This window comes from Ahaetulla prasina, chromosome 1 (assembly GCF_028640845.1).
Source record: "Ahaetulla prasina isolate Xishuangbanna chromosome 1, ASM2864084v1, whole genome shotgun sequence".
NCBI classification, from domain to species: domain Eukaryota; kingdom Metazoa; phylum Chordata; class Lepidosauria; order Squamata; family Colubridae; genus Ahaetulla; species Ahaetulla prasina.
Genome location: NC_080539.1, coordinates 246,122,969 through 246,141,867, shown reverse-complemented (window position 1 = coordinate 246,141,867; position 18,899 = coordinate 246,122,969). Strand labels below are relative to the sequence as shown.

The following is an 18,899-nucleotide window of genomic DNA, read 5'->3' as shown; positions in this document are numbered from 1 at the left end:
ATAGAACATAAAAAATTCACTGATGCAGTTCTAACTTTTGATACCTTTTTTAGGAAACTGTGGGTTATAGTGGGTTTTTTGCAATGGCAAATAGGTTGCCATTGCCTTCTTCCTAGGGTTGAGAGAGAATGACTGGCTTAAGACAATCTAAAGTGGGACTGAACTCACAGTCTCCCAGTTTATAGCCTATGCCAAAAGTGGGATTCACTTACCTTCCCTACCAATTCACCAATGTGAGTGTGTGCCAAGCGCATGGCCTTCTGTGCATGCGCAGTAGTCTCACATTACCTCCGGGTGGTGGACGGAGCCTCCCACAGTTGCTGCTATCGGTTTGCGCGATCCGGACAGAACCGGCTAAATCCCACCACTGCACTACGCCAAACTGATTCTTAATTATCATGATTACTTCCATTTATTTAATATTTTTCTTCATCCAGACTAAAATCATAGGCTGTAGGCAACTTTTGTAGGGCTCTGAATTAAGCCCAAAGCTTTGCAGAGTTGTTGGGTTACGCAGAATGTGTAATCTTCTGCATAACTATATGCAGGTACAGCTTCAAGTCCAACTCCCACTTAATCCATTTAAATATAATCTCCTTTATCTCAACAGCCCTTAAAAATGGTTTTGTTACCGTTTAATACATATATACTTATTCTATTTATATGAATATGTCTTGTATCTTAATAATTATATAAATTAATGTATTAGTTTACATCTGCAATCTTATACTTTATGAAACTCCTTGTAATTTAATTTATTGTCTGAGGTAAAATGGCTGTGTCAATGTGTTTCCGTTATACTGTTTTTATTTATAAAATTTATTGACCGCCCATCTAATCCTGTGAAAGTCCTCATTCAATGAAAATCACATATCTGTGATATAAAGATTCCAAGATGCTGAACTCACCCAGAAGGAAGCACCTTAACCCCTTTTAAATCATATATTCAGTGCAGAGATCAGCCTGACTTTAGCTTCAAGCTTTATTTGGATTTTTGTTTAGTTTTTCTAGATGAAGCTTTCTAAAATGTAAACGATACAGCTTTTTATTACTGATGCTTTTTGAACCAGTTCTGCCTTTTGTGCTCTAGCACAGGGGTCTCCAACCTTGGTCCCTTTAAGACTTGTGGACTTCAACTCCCAGAGTTCCTCAGCCAGGTTTGCTGGCTGAGGGACTCTGGGAGTTGAAGTCCACAAGTCTTAAAGGGACCAAGGTTGGAGACCCCTGCTCTAGCACAAGAGTTCACAGTGATAGTTAAAGACCTGCGAGGTTTCATGAGTAAGGTAGTGCAGGCTTGGAGAGCATCAACTGAAGTGGATTTCATTTGAAAGGGACCTTGGACATTTTCTAGTCCAACCCCCTGCTCAAGCAGGAGACCCTATACCAGAGATAGGTTTCAGCAGGTTCTGACCAGTTCTGGAGAACCGGTAGCGGAAATTTTGAGTAGTTTGGAGAACCAGTAAATACCACCTCTGATTGGCCTTGCCCCCATCTTTTCTCTGCCTCCCGAGTCACAGCTGATTGGGCGGTAACAGGGATTTTGCTGTAACCTTCTCCTGGATTGGGGAGGGAATGGAGATTTTACAGTATCCTTCCCCTGCCATGCCCACTGTGCCATACCCACAGAACTGGTAGTAAAAAAATGTTGAAACCCACCACTGCACTATACCATTCCAGACAGGTGGCTATCCAGTCTCTTCTTATATATGCTCTCTTATATATGCTAAAATGGTGAGATATTGTGCTGCGCATTTTGGACAATTGTGCCACTGAGATTTAGTACAAAAGGCAATGGACGTTTCAAGAACCATAAAAAGGGCTTAAGGGCCACCAATTGCTATCCGATCTTGCTTTAGTGCAATAACGGCAGACAGACAGTAGATAGATATTAGATAAGCAAATGTACAAAGATCTACTTACTGTGGCACTATTGTGATCTGAACAAAGCAAATGAAGAGGAAGACTAGGGAAGCACAAGCCACATACGCACCAAATCGATCATCCACCTGTTTGGAATACTGCAATGAAAAAAGCCATTCCATATTTTAAAAAATCTGAAAACTCCCATTCACGGGCAACAATTTATGATCTACTAGATGTTGTTGAATCCCAGTCCCACCATCTGCAGTAGATCAATAGTCAAGGATGTTATAAAGTGTAATCTAGCAATTTTATGAGAGCCACTAGTTGCCTTTTATTACAAGCCCTTCTTAGCAAATTTGGCTTGCTGTATTGATTGAACTAAAGGTTTCCTGGACACTGACAAAAAGGTTTTCAGATTGATAGCAGGGATTTCTGAAACAATCATCTTTATAGATATCTGAACTGCTTGGAAAGAAGGTAAAAGATCACAAATCAATTATATTTAATGCAAGACTACCTCTTTCAAAAACTGAACATTACCTTCACTGAAAAGAAAATGTTCGCAACATAAACTTGCTGTCAATATGAAAAGTAACTTTTTTCTAGTTGCTGAGGCAAATTCTAAAAAAAAAAATTGAATGAAGGCCTAAAAAGATGTGAAAATAACAAACCCAAGTCCTGAAACATGTGTCTACCTAAATCTTGTGGAAGGTCAAGATGACCAGATTTCCAGGTGAGGTTCTATGCCAGACTAATTGTGTCCAAAATCGCAGAGCTGGCACTACAAACTGTGACCAATGGCCCATGGTAATTTTTGTCTTGCAAAAGTCTTTCTGGATAAAAGAGAAACAAAAGATCTCTTTTCGTATTCCTGCACCATTCGACATTTAGCTATGCACTTTGGGATGAACACCCTTCAAATAGTGCGGGAGTATGAACAGATTTCCAGAAAAAAATCGCTGACTACAGGATTCAGGTGATCCTGAGGGCACAGATAAACCTCTAAGTGGCTTCCAGGACTCTCAGAAAGAAGGCTAACAACCAGATGACAGTAAGGAATATAAATCCATCCATTCTCCACCATTCAGTCAGAACTGGAGAAGTTCTTGAATAAGAAGCAAAACGTCTTCATGCAAAACAAAAAAGTCTAGTTACCTTCTGAATCTTATGTTAGAATATTAGAATACTGAGAATGTTGTATAGATATAAACATTCTGTGGCCAAAAATGTCTTATATGGGTTTTAGCACAAAAGCATTTTATAGGGTAAAAACATGGGAAATTATTTTTATATATGACCCCTGCTGCGAAACTACTATATACCCCAAAATAGATTCCAAAATACTCACAAGGGAAGAATGGTTGATGAAAATAACAGAACAGAGATAGCAAAATTAACTTGTTTGCTTAGAGAAAGATCAATTATTGAATTTATTAGTTATTAGAAACTGCATATGGACTTTTTGCTGAAAAAAGGAAAAAATGAATGGATGATTTATGGATATTATTATTAAAATGGGTAGATTATAGAAAGGAAAATTCTATATCTTCAGACAGAGAAAGTAAAATTATAAATGTACTTATGACTGCTGTTATTCTTTTTTTCTTTTTCCTTCTTTTCGTAATTTCTTTTTCACTTTTCTCTATTTCTCTTATCTTTGACTTAAAGTTTGTATTATTTTTTATTTTATGGGAAAACCTATTTAATAATACATACAATACATACATACATGTATATATGCATGTAGTTTATGATAGCCAAGTAAAGGATTGTTATTTACAGTATAAATGCCTAAAGTGTTGAACTGTCCCACTTTTCATCGCTCCCAATTTTCCATCCATTTGTCTACTGAAAATAGGTTTTTGAGTGGAGGGGGAATTATTAACAGCATTACTGAGGTAAAACTGTGTTTTCAAATGGAAGGAGGTTTTAAACATTCCATTAGATGCTTCTTCTGGACATTCATATGAATTTTTACACAGAACTATGATTAAGCACACCAATTTTCTGCCCTGATATCTAGTTTGCTCCTATTAGTGGGTTTAACAGACCCATACATCCTTATGGAAGTTTACCTTTTTCTCCAAATCAAGCTCCCTGAATGTTAACAGAAACTTGCGAACATGCTCTGAACGTAACCGGTCAATACTTCTTGCATCAATTGCACGACCCAGAAACTCATCTACCTCATCTTCTGGATTCATGCTTTCCTGGATATTCCTGGAACAACAGAATAAAGTAGAGGCCAATTAAGTGGTGTTTACGCAAAATAAAGTTTCTTATTTAAAGACGAACTGACTAGAACTTTCCAGATGTAAGTGACCCCACTCTCAGAAACATCTCTGCTATGTCCCATCCCACAAGTGTTTGGCTCCTTTTTCTACAGCAGACACAAGTCGCCCACCTCAACAAAAACATGGTGGAAATTCATACAATAATATTTACCACGTTATGTAATTTAGCCTCTCACTCCTTTATTCAAACTTTTCATCTCTTGAGTTCTCTTTTGGGCTTGTCATTCTAAAACTGACAATGGAGGTATCTCCTCCCCTAGGTAGCAACATCATTCCTCCCCCCACTAGGCCTGCCTCTGGGACAAGTGGGAGAAAGATAGAATACTTGACTTATGATGGCAATTGGAACCAGAATTTCTGTCACAAAGCATGGCCACATCACTTAGCAATGACACTCCGGAAGTCCTGGTTGTCACTCTAACTGAGTTCTTAGGCGAGGCCTTCCCATAAACAGATCAGTGGGGAAGCCAACAGGAAGATCCAGGCAGCTTGTGAGTTCCAGGCATCTTGAAAATAGGCTGGCAGGCAGGCAAGTAGCTGCTGCTATGTTTGAAAGAGTGCAAAGAGATTCACAGATATGCATGAGGGAGACCTGGCAAGATCGGGGAGAGTGTGCAAGAGTGCGAGGGAAGTACTGCAAGGGTCAGGGACAGTGCATGACAGGGTAAGGGAGGTGTAATGACGGTAAGGGAGTGTGCATGAGAGTATGTGGTGGGACCACTCAAGGGAGGCATATTGAGGCTTGAGGAAGGTGTGTGAGGGAGCAAGGGAGGTGCGGCAAGGCTCACATAGTGTTGAGCAGAGCTGCACAAGTGGTGAGGGAGGCTCAGGTTTGTTTGGGAAGATGCATAGGGGTGTGTGAGTGGCTAGCACAACCCAAGGGGAGAGGAGCTGGGGGAGAGAGCATGGGTGAGGGTGACTTATCAGAATGACTTGTAACTTTCCTGCCGGCTTTCCAATTGACTTTCTGCCCAATTCAGCAGCAAATATTGCAAATGGCAATCACGCGATAGTGAAGTGCGGCATTCAGTCATATGTGCCAGCTGGTTTTCAAACGCCCAGATTGCAATTAAGTGACCTTGGGGTGCAGGGATGGCTAGAAAACCAAGGATTGGTCATAACCAGCATTCATTCAGTACCATCGTAAGTTTGAACTTTATACAATTCACAAGGAAAGATGAATTTTACTCCTGGGGTATGGACAACAGTTTGCCTTTGGACCAATAACCAAGAGATTTTTATTTCTATTCCTGCAGTAGGCATGATATGTTCTACTCCAACTGTAACCATGATTGGAGGATTTGTAAATGAGGAAATCAACAGGAATATGTGAGTTCTATTTTACAATACTCAGGAAACTGCCTGAATGGCTTTGTACAAATCTCAAGGAAAAGGTGAGTTTTACTCCTGGGATATGGATGATTGTTAGTTGAGTGACTTTGGGCTCATTACCAAGATATTTTTATTTCTATTACTGAAGGGTGAATGAATGGTCATAAGTCCAGGACTACCTGTGCAATGAATCTTCACCCCCTTCAGCCATATCCTCCTTCAGGATACTATAAATTGTAAAGTACAGAAGCAGATCAAGGCACTCATGCACACTTCAATCATCTAATTAAGGATTTCTAAAACTATTTTTATTCTGAAGACATATTTTGTCAGAAAGGACAAAGAGTTTTGTAGTCTACATTTATCACTGGTTTGGTTTGGATGTAATGGAAGGTATTAAAAGGCATACCCATGGCACACCATTCAGAATTTAAAATATTCTGCCTTAATCTTCTGCAAAACCTCTAAGAGCTATTTTATTCCTAAGAAGGTGGTAATTTACTAAAAACCACAAGATGTTTTAATAAATGGTAGTCTGGCCCACTTCTTCAACTGTTCATTATAGATTTTCAGAGCCAATGTAGCACTCACTACATTTTCTTTGGCATTGTCACAATTAAAAGAAAAACACAACAAATATCTTTAATTAGGCAGTCACTCGTTTGATTATTTTGGAGTTCTGTCTCTCTGCCATTCTTTGCCCATGCTAAATAACTGGTCTCTGAAATTTGCCAGCTGTCATTGCAAATTTAGTTGGCACACATAATATAGGCAACAGCAACCCAAACATTTTCTTTGTTTATTAAAATCAGACTTATTTTCATAAATATGGATGATGTAGGTTTACAGAGAAGTAATCCCAGGTGGAGCATTCTCCTGGGTAACATTAAAAAAATTAAAATATGCCTTATTTTTATTAAGCAAGAATTTTAATTAAAATAAAAAATAATGTTCATGTTAAAAGAAAGGTTTTTGGTCTAAAAACACCGAACTGGATTCAACGCAGAAGCAGGCTCTGATTTTTGGAAGGCAGGGGATTGCAGCCAGAAGGGGAAATCTAAAAATATCACTTCTTTCTCCTTTCTGCCAACAGAATTCAATCAGACACCTTCTGCAATCCAAAGGAACTGTTCCATCTGCAAATGTAAGACCCTAGTTTTAAGCCAACTTCTTTTTTCAAAACAGAAAAGACTGTTACATTAGGGGAGTCTAAACTGGAATCAATCCCAATTCATCAAATTTTTAGAGAAATTGCTCTTGTTAATGGTAAATTAGCAACAGAAGGGTATGCTTCTGAAAATGTTTCCTAATTAAACTTCCTGCAGTGTTAGTTACCATACTATTTACACACCTTTTAGCATGAAACTAAAACAAATGGAGAATTGTGAAGGGTAGGGATTTTTTATTATTCAAAATGTATTCAAAATATATTAAAAGGAAGAAATTATATTGATACTATATTTATCCTGAATAAACACTTTTATCTTCTCTCTTCAATACCATAATTTTGAACACTTTAATATGATTGTCAAGCCAGTTTGCTGTAGGGCTTAAAGCACCAGAAACCAGAGTCCTATTGTGGGCACAAAGTCAGCTGGGTGACCTTGGGCCAGTCCCTCTCTCTCAGCTCTAGGAAGAAGGCGATGACCAAAAAAACCCCAAAAATGTTGGCAAGATGTTGCCTGTGTCAGCGTTCCAGAAAGTCCCCAACTCCAATTAAAACTCTGATTGACAGCAATCAAACTGACTCAAAGGCATAAAATATAATATTAATGTTTTCCTTCATAAATTAAATTTATTATCTTATGTAATGCATCTCTATAGTTCCTTATGTGAATTGTGAATTCTTTTTTCCTCTATGGGTAAGGGAGTGCATATATTCTCTTATAATATTTCATAATTATTCAACCAGTGGTTGAAATAAAAATAATGTGATGATTCGTTTTGTATTCTAGGTTTTTCCAGCATGTCTTTCCAATTATAATTTTATCAGAGAGCCAAAGATATTTTTGCATTCAAATTTCTTTAGGCTTTCTTCTTCCAAAACTATACGCCCCCCCCAAAAAAAGGGGGGGAAGGATGCTCAGATCTCCTGGTGTAAATATGTCCCTTGACATTCATGGAAATTGGTATCTTGACAGACAAAATAATAAGAAAGGAGGATCTGTTTATTTAATGTTTTTATCACCCGTATTCCCATATTCATATAACTCTAGGATCTGGTGAACTTTCCTTTCTTCTCTTCTACTTTGATTAGAAATAGCCAATTTACTACAAGCTCAACATACTATCTCCAATAAATTACATATTACAGGTGAATCTAAAAACTATTGTACAAATTGAAAACTCCAGGTTTTAAACTTCCAAGATGTAGAAGGCATTTTCCACAGCCTTTCATAGACTATAATCAGCAATCAACAAGGAAGATGGCCAAACATAAATGGATATACAAAAATGAGTTAAAGTGTTCCTATATCTTTCCTTCTCAGTCATCCATTTTTGTGCAATTTGAAATTGACCTAAGACTCTAGATGTGTCACAAAGGGGGATGGAATGAAAGCAACTGCCTGGTAACTTACTGAGATATAGCCTCTAAGTACGTAAAATTACGTAATTACAACTATCTGTGCTGTTTTCTTAAAACCAAACCACCTTTTAAAAATCAAGATTTATTGAACAAATACTATCTAGGTCTAGTTTAACATTTTTTAAAAAATGGACTAAATAATAGTATTTGCAAGCTGATACTTTGTCCAAGGCTAATTCTTTACCACTACTACCCTTCAGTTGTCCTCATTTTATTAAAAAAAATTTCAAGTTATCAGCTCTTCTTTTTATTTTTTTGGTGTATTTTAGATAAATTAAGAATCTGTATGATTAATTATTAAAGCTTACATGAAAGAATAAAAGATAAAATCCGTGGCAGGGTGACATGATGTATGCTAACCTCTAACGAGTATTTATGGAGAAAAATTATGGCAAAGAAAAGCACCAAAATAAGCTAGTACTCTATTTTGTACAGTGACAAACTTCACACATTTCAATAAAAAAGAATAATTAATGTTCCCTTTTCTTACTTGTCTTTTGGATCTTCAAAACCCTGAAAAGAAGAGAGAGGAATGCTAATTAGCCAAACAAAATGACAGTGAATACATTAGAGTTAATGCAAAACCACTTAGGGGACATCCATTTGTAACATCATGCTGATAAGTGTCTTGCCAAGAGTATGGAGCATTATCTATTCCAGGTCAGGGCCCCGAACACTTTGCAAACTTCAACTTAATGGAACAGAGTTACCCTCTCAGTCAGTCACTATGTGCAACATCTGCAGTTATTCTAAGAGGATCTTCTTTTCTCAGAAACACAATGCTTCCTCTTTTCTTTTTTTTTTGCCCTGTATAGTTAACATTCATGTGCCTAAAATTAAATAGATAGCGTATGGATGATCCCTTTAAAAAAAACTCTCAAGTAATCACTAATACACTAACATGTGTCAGTCAACACACATTGGTTTGTATCTGGTTTATGTAGTTAAGACAGGAAAGTGTAATTGGGATACACACAGCTAGGTGACAGCATTTCTCTAACATTTGCTTATCTCAAACCGATAAAAACCTTGTGAGTATTTTGATAAGAACCTATTAAGAATTCCTAGAATGGTAGACTGGAGAACAAGCAAGAGAAAAAATTCTCAGAAGAGCATAATGGTAATTCATTTCCATAATTTTGCAAAGAAAAATCATGTACACGTCATCAGGAACTAAACTTGAATGCTCAGAGACATTATTAACCATGTTACAATCATATGATCATGAATGTACAGAAAATATATTAATACCTATAATACAGTAGAATGGTTGAGATCATGTATTCTTAACTTTGAGCTAAGAGAACCCAGTCTCATATATTTAAAACTGCAGCAGACAATTTTCCTTCAGGAAAGTATTTCCTGCGCTTTTATTGCACAAGGAATCAGTGCAGTTTCTAGAGGTATGAAAGAGTAAATTGACAATTTTCTCAGAGTGCAGGGCCTTCCGAAACAAATAGCTTGGGTTTTTTTAATAATAAATATCTGTACATGTTTTGCTGATTGGTTTCTGATCTTAAAAAGTTTGAAATTTTTAATTACAGTTTCCAATATTGGACTGCCAATATTATAGTCATCTTCAGTTTCTCTATAATCTGAACCTTGTGTGATTTATAATCTATGTTGCAATGAATTTATTTTTAAACATTTTATTCTTCCTGAGAAACAGACGGTCCCCAAGTTTCTTAAACCTCTTTCGTGTGTGTGTGTGTGTGTGTGTGTGTGTGTGTGTGTGTGTACACATCTTTCTTTGGTATTATTTTTAGTGCTGAATTTTAACATTTCAATCTTAACTTCGTTTGTATTTTATTGTCCTATTACCCTGTTTCCCCTAAAATAAGACATCCCCTGATAATAAGCCCAATCGGGCTTTTGAGCGCATGCGCTAAAATACCCCCCCCAAAAAAATAAGCCCTCCCCAAAAATATTTAAACGCATGCACAGCCGGTCCCCGTCATTTCCTCTGGTTAGGGTTAGGGAGACAGAACTGGAAATCTGGTAAGACGGCAAGACGAGCCCCTTCTTGCTCCACGGGCCCCAAAGTAATAAGACATCCCCGATAATAAGGCCAAGCACTTATTTTGGGGTTCAAAAAAATATAAGACAGAGTCTTATTTTCGGGAAAACACGGTATCATTAAGCACACTGAATACTATTTTTAATTGAAATAACTAATTGTACCTAAAATATACCCAAAGAAACAGTGAAGTGGAAAGGTGGAGGTAAAAGGAAGAGTTTGACAGTACATGAATAAAATTGAAAATTCCATAAATAAAATTCCAACCAATGCTCTTATTGGAATATAGTTGACGCTGCAGCCCTTCTTTCTCTGGCTGGCAGAAGATTCCAGAATGTGTTTCTGCTTTTCTAGATGATATTATATGCAAACATGTTTTGTTTTTTTAAAATTTGCATTTATATCCCGGCCTTCTCCGAAGACTCAGGGCAGCTTACACTATGTTAGCAATAGTCTTCATCCTATTTGTATATTTATATACAAAGTCAACTTATTGCCCCCAACAATCTGGGTCCTCATTTTACCTACCTTATAAAGGATGGAAGGCTGAGTCAACCTTGGGCCTGTGGGACTAGAACCTGCAGTAATTGCAGGCAGCTGTGTTAATAAGACTGTTTTAGCAGTCTGAGCCACAGAGGCCCCTAAAAACTCTTCCTTTTACCTCCACCTTTCCACTTCATTGTTTCTTTGGGTATATTTTAGGTACAATTAGTTATTTCAATCAAAAATTACTGGAAACAAACATTTTTTTTGTTTCCAATAATTCAGTTAGTAATTCTTATACATTATATAAATACATAGGCTATAAACTTGCTAATTTATATTGTACAATTGAATGGAGTTACGGTATTCAAGACAACCGATTTGGTTTACCATTTAGCTTCTTGCAGTAGTTGAATTCTTCCCATTGCCAACTGTGTAAAAGCTATATTATTTAAAACTAGTAAATTGTTAATGTCAGAAGGAGATAAGAATAATTATTTTTAGCTCATTAGTTTACATCTACTTTAAATAAATGCTTTCCTTTCCTTAAAGCAGGATGGGGAATTTATGACCTCTAGCTGTTGAACTCCCATAGTCACTTAATTACTCTCAGTGACGGCTAAGACTGCTAGGAATGGCACAGCAGTAACGGCTGGAAGGCAAATGTTTCTTTGTGACTCTTTTGTAGATTTTCAAGGAAACAAAGAAAATGAGGAATGGTGCTTTTTTGTTTTTTTAAAGATGATTTTAACAAGATACTCTTGAAAAATCAGGTTGTTGAGCACAATTGTTTGGAAAAGGAAAACTGAATTTAGAACACTACTAGATCTCTTTGTTTAAAAAGAATCATGATGTTTCTGCTATTCTAAAAGCAAACTTACTGTATATTGTATGCAAATCAGTTTGTTGGGTGCAGCAAACCGGCTGCATTTCTGACTAGGCTCTAAGTTTGTAGTTGAACATTCTAGGCTCTAAGTTACATTGGAAAGAGCATATGCTCATCCATTGAAACATAATCCTTTTAAGTGTCTGGGTCCCCTCCATTATCCAGAACTTAAAATGGATGCTAACAAATATGCTACCTGTAGAACACTAATTGTCAAAAATGCCAGAGAATCCTGTTCTAGTTCCTGAATTACTATCAGTATTGATTTGGGTTATTTTCAGTCTATAGTCTTTTTTTAATATGTGGTTAACACTTTTTGCAAAGGGGGATATTAGTTATTTGCAAGTATTTTGGAGTAAACATTTTGTATATTCCATACTGCTAAGTCAATGGCTGAATGAGATGAATGTCTATTCCTCTCTAAATAGAATCAGTGCTACAAGTAATTAAAATGTTTGCATCATGTGCAGAACGAAATGCAATTACAAAATGTTTACAATGTTCAGCTTGAACATATAGGATTTCATACCTGCAAAAAGTTAATTACATAAGTTGCATTTCCCTATTGCATATCTGCTTTTAAAATTAAATCTGTTGCAAGGTACAGCGGATACATATCCAGTAAAATCGTTTTCTAACAAAATTTGAAAGACGCATTATTAAAAGGAAAATCAATTTATTGGGTAAATCTTTTGTTAATGCATAGTTAACAAAATGGACTTTATGCAAAATAATTGAATTTCATAACCAGTAAAGGCTCTTGTGAACCATTTTAAATTGAACAGACATTTCTCTTTTAAAGACTGCATTTATGGACATAAAGCACCTTGATTTTGGACAATTCTGCTATACAATGAATTTACCAAAACCTGTGGATTTACTCTCCTATTTATATCTCTAAAGACGACGAAGAATGGTAATATATTATTATTTTGTGAATTGGGGCTTCAGAAGATAGTTCTAACAATGATTCCTGATATCCATAAGCATATTACATGCTTTAAAAATCAAATAAGAAGTTATTACCCATAAAGGCCTAGCTTATGGCTAAAGTTTATGTCTAGCAAATCCCAAAACAGCTAGAAGGATTAAACACCATTTTCTCTTTAATTTGGATGATTTTCTCTATCTCTGTGATCTATAAGTTATGATCTGTGTAGTACCAGCTACAGGGAAAGATATACATATAGTGGATGCTTGCCTCTTTTATGTTTTTTATGGTACCCTGTTAAAGTGTCTTCCAATGCTTTCTTTCTAAATATGGCTATTCAAATCATGAACCACATGCTTGATGTAATTTACATCTCAGAGATTATTCCATGCAGTGAATCTAAGTAAATCCCTCTCAGTCTTAGTCACCCATTTGTAATAGGTGTGACAAGCGAGAACTACAGGGGTGAAATACTACCCGTTCGGATATGTTCTCCTGAACTGGTAGTAAAAAATGCTATGGGTTCGCCCGAACCAGTATTTCCGACGATCAGCTGGGCGACGATCAGCTGTGATGTGTGATTTATATTAGCTAGAATCAATGGATTTCCTGCCTTCTAGCTAATCTAAATCATGTGGCACAGTGGATCCCACCCCCTTCGCTGTTTTACTTACCTTTGCAAACTCAGAAGGCTTCAAAATGTTCCTTTTTTAGTGTTGTGCGGGCGCGCCTCAGGCGCGCATGCGTGCAAAGCACATGCTCGGTAGCAGACTCACAGAACCAGTAGTAGACTTCAGAGGATTTCACCGCTGGAGAACTAGTGTGGTTGTAGCAATTTCTAAGCTTCAATCTTTAATTAATTTTCACAAAGCAACTCATTTCAGTACAAGGACAGAGATCTTGCACATATGAGAGGGGCAGGGGAATCACCAGGAGCTCTTTCTGGCAAATTGCAACAATGCATAAAGATCAGAACTTTTATCAAAATATTTTTTTTAAAAAAAACCATGAATGGAGTAATAAAATAGAAATTATTTTCATGAGTAAAGACAATTCGGAGAAACAGAATATCAACGAAATTGAGGGCTCTATATGTACACTTCATACATTTGCCAACGATGGCAGTAATATTCCATAGATCTGAGCATCCTTACCATTCTTTTCATCTCTTTAGAAACTTGACTGGTGCTTAAGTGATTATAAAAAGAGCGATCTACTCCCCAGTGTGGTGGGTTGTGACCAATGGAATTAGTACGTTGGCGATTCATTTTGGCTATTGTTGCTTTCTCATCTTTCTAGAAAAAGGAATCGAGATAAAGAATTAAATTTTCAACATTATACTGTAGAACTGAAATTCAACAAATATACAGGGATTAATCTGGGAAAAACCTGTTAAATTTTACTTCCTAATTTGTCTTTAATCCCCGCTGCCACTATAATAGCCAATTAATTTTTTTGTTAATTTTGCCTATCTAGATATTCCTTCATTTATTATTGTCTTGGGAGATATCATTTTTTTTGTTTTGTTTTCACCATAATTATACTGCTGTTTTTATAATTATTAATTATTTTAACAACTCTTTTCTTGGGATGGCCAAGAAAGTTTTCAGTTTGCAAAGGATTGTTCCAAGCTCAAAATGACCTTGTTTCAAAGTCAAAATCAGGCCATGAATAGGTTGCCACAGCCAGCTCGAAATAGGGCACTTCAAGCTCAAAATGTTTCCAATGTAAAATGTCTTATGAATTCCTATCTTTTTCTACTATACCAGAAAAAACATTATTCTCATCTGTATGTGTGCATGAGAGGAAGACTAGAAAGACTGTAACTACAGAAAAGGGCAACAGACGAAGAATTAAGACAAACTTTTCCTTTGTTCTCTGCAAAAGTGTAGTTTTTACAGCCACTTCAAGTTTAAAACATAACTTATATATACACACAGTTAGTTAATTCTCAGTTCGCATAAACACTATACTATATATATATATATATATATATATATATATATATATATATATATATATATATATATATATATATATATATATATATATATATACTATTTACCCAATGCTTGGATTAATTGCGGTGTACACCATATTCTTTAGATTTCTAGACAACAGATTTTTTACTTTTATTTCATAAAAACAGTTATATTTGACATTAGCATCTTTGGGCCTCGGTTCTCTCTTCACCCCTGTAATACTTAAATCAGGGGTGAAATCCAGCAGGTTTTGACAGTTCTGGAGAACCGGTAGTTCACCACGCCCACCAAGCCGCAATATACCCACCAAGCCACGCCAACAGAACCGGTAGTAAAAAAAATTTGATTTCACTACTGACTGAAATGTATTATCCATGGTTCTCTACTTCAATGTATATTTATCTTGGCCATGGCTGGTTATAGCAGGATATGTAGGAAAGGGCCTCTTCCAGTATTTGAGATACATAGCTTGAAAACTTTTTCTTAGAGTACACTTTAGTTTTCTAGTCAAAGATACTCAGCAAATTGAAAACTCAATATAATGCAGATTAATCCATAATGGTATCCCTGGGGCACGTGGAGACTAAATAATAATTATTTATATATATATTAAATAGGTAAAAAGACTTTATAATGGACTATAAAATTTGGTACCTCAAATGTTTCATGTGATAATCCTATGCATATTGGTTTAGGATACTTGGGGATAAACAATCCCTTTAGAGTAAATTTACGTAAGAGTATAGTATCAATTAACCAATCTGGGTATTGATACAATTTTCAAGCTCCTGTTGCTCAAATGGAAATATGCATAAGGGAGAGAAAAGCATTGATGTGTGGAAGAAACGTCACATGGAGCTAGAATATCTGCACCTCCTGCACCCATTATTTTATGAACCCTCTCCCCATTGTAGATTAGTCAAGCCAGCCCTTTAGAAAGGAGCTCAGTGGTGCAGGAGTCATTGGCATTGAAAGAGAAGATCAAGAAGACACAAAAAGCAGAATAGCTTTAAATGTAGCTAAAAAGTAAGCTAAGGCAGAACACAGTACAGATTATAGGATTTAGGAGATAGAATACAGAATAAGGTTTGAAATTAGTAGTAAAAGCATAAGTAGTAAAAGATTCTTAACAACATACTGTAATAGGTAAGATGTAGTACTACAAAGTTAAGAATCTTGTGTGTTTACTACAGAAAAGATCTGGGCAAATCATTACATTTTTATTAAATTATCAATGATCCAAATTTTGCTGGTTTAGGAGAAATAAAATCCTTCCAAATCTATGGAAGGATGGATTTCTGATGTTTCATACGAGCATATAATTCAGGGCAATATAAACTATTTGTTTTGTATAATACAAAGGTATACAAATAAAACACTGAGGTATTTAGAAGGGACAGGTCCTGATGTTTATGTGTAACTTATATAAATGATGATGATGATGATGATGATGACGATTTTCTTTGAAAATACTGTAGAAAAAAACCACCAGAACAATTTCACCTATATTTCACCTATATTTCACCTATAGTGAAAATAATCTAAACATGACCACAATAAAACAGGAACATTTCAAAAATCAATTCACAGAAAATCTTATTCATGCCTCTTTACTTCTATATAACTATATTAGAAGTACTGTCTAATCTATAACAGCTCCAACTACAGACCTCTTGTGCCAGAAAATAAGAAAAACATTGGACAACCACCAACACAGGGGTTTGGAGATTCTAAAAATATAATAATATGAAATCATTTTTAGATTATGTATTTGGTTAACTTTTTTTAAATTTTGAAATAGCCTCAGTGATTTATTTTACATTCCTAACCCATCTATTTCTGCCTTCCAGCTAAAACTGGTTCTAAGTCTACACATTTCAAAAAATATATCTCATTAGATGCCAAAAAAGGAAGCAAAAACAAAACATTATTCTATGGCTGAATACTATTTAGCCAGGCATTCTGCAAAAAGTATTTATCTAAAAAATCTGAAGTTTAAACACTACTGATGGCTTGCTTTATGAAATGAGTAATGGAAAACGATAGACTCGTGTTAGGAAAGGAAAAATCCTTTACTGCAAATGAATGTTTATCGATTGTCTTATATGGAGTGAAACTAAAAAAAGACAAGGGAGGGGCGGGGGGGGTGAAAGGCTCATTATGTTGCTATGGCAAAAACGAGAATAACTATTCAAGCTAATAAGAAAAACTTCTGCATATTCTGGGTCATGAACAGATCTTGCTATGCTGCTGCCTCCATTCAGTCAATACGCTATGGGAAAATGTGTGCAGTTTGTGCAGGTCAAGAAGCTTGCACTAAATAAAGCTCACTCTGCAAACTTGCCAGTGTTGCTGGGAATTGTAAAACTTCTCTGCAAAAGCCTTTCCAAATTCAGATTGCTGACAAGTGTGTTCATAGTTCTCCTGAAAAATGTAGCCCTTGTAGCCACTCATTTTGTCTGGCGTTAAGAATTAGAATCTGGAAGCTTACTTACTCCACTCCTAAGATTGATCTCAACTATCTTTCAAAGGGTATGTTTCAGATTGAGTAGTGAGTTTCGGAAAATGGTAATTTCCTACTGAATTTAGGGCAGTGATTACAAAGAAGCAAAATTAAATATATCAGGTTTATCATGAAGAAGTGTCTCTTTAAGAACCTCAAGACTTTTCCAAATAATAATGCAATATTTATAAAAATTCAGGTAGATTTTTCTCCTTTATAAATAGGAAAAGATGCATTTAAAAATTCTAAATAATTTACATGGCCACATATATGTGCCCAAACTATTTATTGGAGGGAACCTAGAACGCCGTCTAAGAAATTTTGCATTATTCAGAAGCAAACATGGTTAAAAGAAAAGCACTTTTACCAGGGGCCAGAAATTAAGCAATGCCCTCGCAGATTATAAATCTGTACCATAAGGAAAACAACTGAAGACATGCTTGACCTTATTTTGAGAACTCCCTTTTCTTTCTCCATGTGCCTTTTGCTCTACCTTGGGAGATTTATTATACTATAATGTCAAATTATGGTAGTACACGTGACCTTCAGAATAGCAAGTAGCTATTTTCTTTTCCAGAAGAGACTATGTATGTACATGAAACTAAATAAGGTCATCACTTTAGAAGAAGAAATATTTATATATTATGAAGCAATGTGTCTGGTGAACAAATAAACGTCCCAGAATTACAGACCAGAAGATTAGCAAGTAAAAATTCTAATGTAGGGGATAATGGAAGCTAGAATTGCTGGTACAATTTACATTGGCACTCTGTTCATGTAAATATGCAAAAGAATTTTCCTCTATTGTCTCGCAGCAGCAGAAAAAAAAAAGAAAATGTAGGAACATTTTATTTATAACATTTTATTTATAAAACTAAACAAAAATGCCCTCCCATAAGAAAACTATAAAGGTACTTATTAGAACAAGACATGTTTGAAGAGCAAGTCAAGTGATGAGCATGACAATCTGGGATAGATGTTTTGGGTACAGTATTGATCTGGATAACTGGCAAAATTTATGGGGAAAAATATTAAAATTACATTGGTGGCCGCTTACAAAGAAAACTTGTACAAAATGTTTTACAGGTGGCACCTCTCACCCACAAGATTGGCAAAAATTAGTAAAAAATATTCTCCAATTTGTTGGAAATGTGAAACTGAGTTAGGATCATACTATAACATGTGGTGGGAATGCCAAAAAGCAAAAAAATTCTGGCAGCAAATAAGAAGCTGGTTAGAAGAGATGTTAACGGTCAAAATAGAGGTCAAACCAGAATTTTTCTTATTGGGCATGATGGATGGCAAATACGATAAAAATGTTACCTACTTAACATTGCATATATTAACCGCGGCAAGATTAATATTTGCTCAGAAATGGAAGTGTAAAGAAATACCCTCAGACGAAGAAGTAATAAACAAAATCTACAATTGTGCAGAGATGGACAGACTTACTCTAGAACTCAAAGACAAAAGCGAATCAAGGTAATATGAGGTCTGGAGTAAATTCTATGACTGGCTTGAGAGGAGGAAAAATGCCAAAAACAAGAAATAATGAGTGTCTGGAAATGTATATATCAATGTATATTGTATTTGTGAGGGTATAATAGATTTATTAAATATGTATATAGTAGTAGTAGTAATATAGTATATACTTGATATATAAGGAACTAGGAGATATGTAAATTTGTATATAGACTGAGGAATATATGATATAGTAACTTGAACTTGACATAAATGTTAGAAACCTGAGACGTGGAGCAATTTCCATTGCTTTTGTTTGTTTTTAAATCTAATAAAAAAAATTTAAAAAAAAAAAGACCTCCCAAAATTTATGTTAACCAAATAGGAATAGGGTGCTTTGAAAATATTTTGAGAATGTGAATTTCCCCAACAATGAGTAGCAATAAAGGAATACATATTTAAAAGTCTAATAAATATTGACTCATTTTTATTGCTTGATAATTTGTACTAAGTTTATAAACCTACAACTTTCAATATTAGACCCTCTGAAATCAGAATAA

The 18,899-nt window shown here is 35.5% G+C and overlaps 1 protein-coding gene across 1 annotated transcript in view; it reads right to left on the bottom strand.

Moving 5' to 3' along the window:
* ADCY5 (adenylate cyclase 5) overlaps positions 1-18,899 on the bottom strand; it is a 274,415-nt gene that overhangs the window by 35,812 nt on the left and 219,704 nt on the right. The window contains exons 8-11 of the mRNA XM_058195248.1: positions 13,548-13,688; positions 8,567-8,589; positions 3,939-4,083; positions 1,921-2,018 (exon numbers count right to left, since the gene is read on the bottom strand). Coding sequence (XP_058051231.1) covers positions 1,921-2,018; positions 3,939-4,083; positions 8,567-8,589; positions 13,548-13,688 — 407 coding nt within the window. The remainder of the gene's footprint in view (positions 1-1,920; positions 2,019-3,938; positions 4,084-8,566; positions 8,590-13,547; positions 13,689-18,899) is intronic.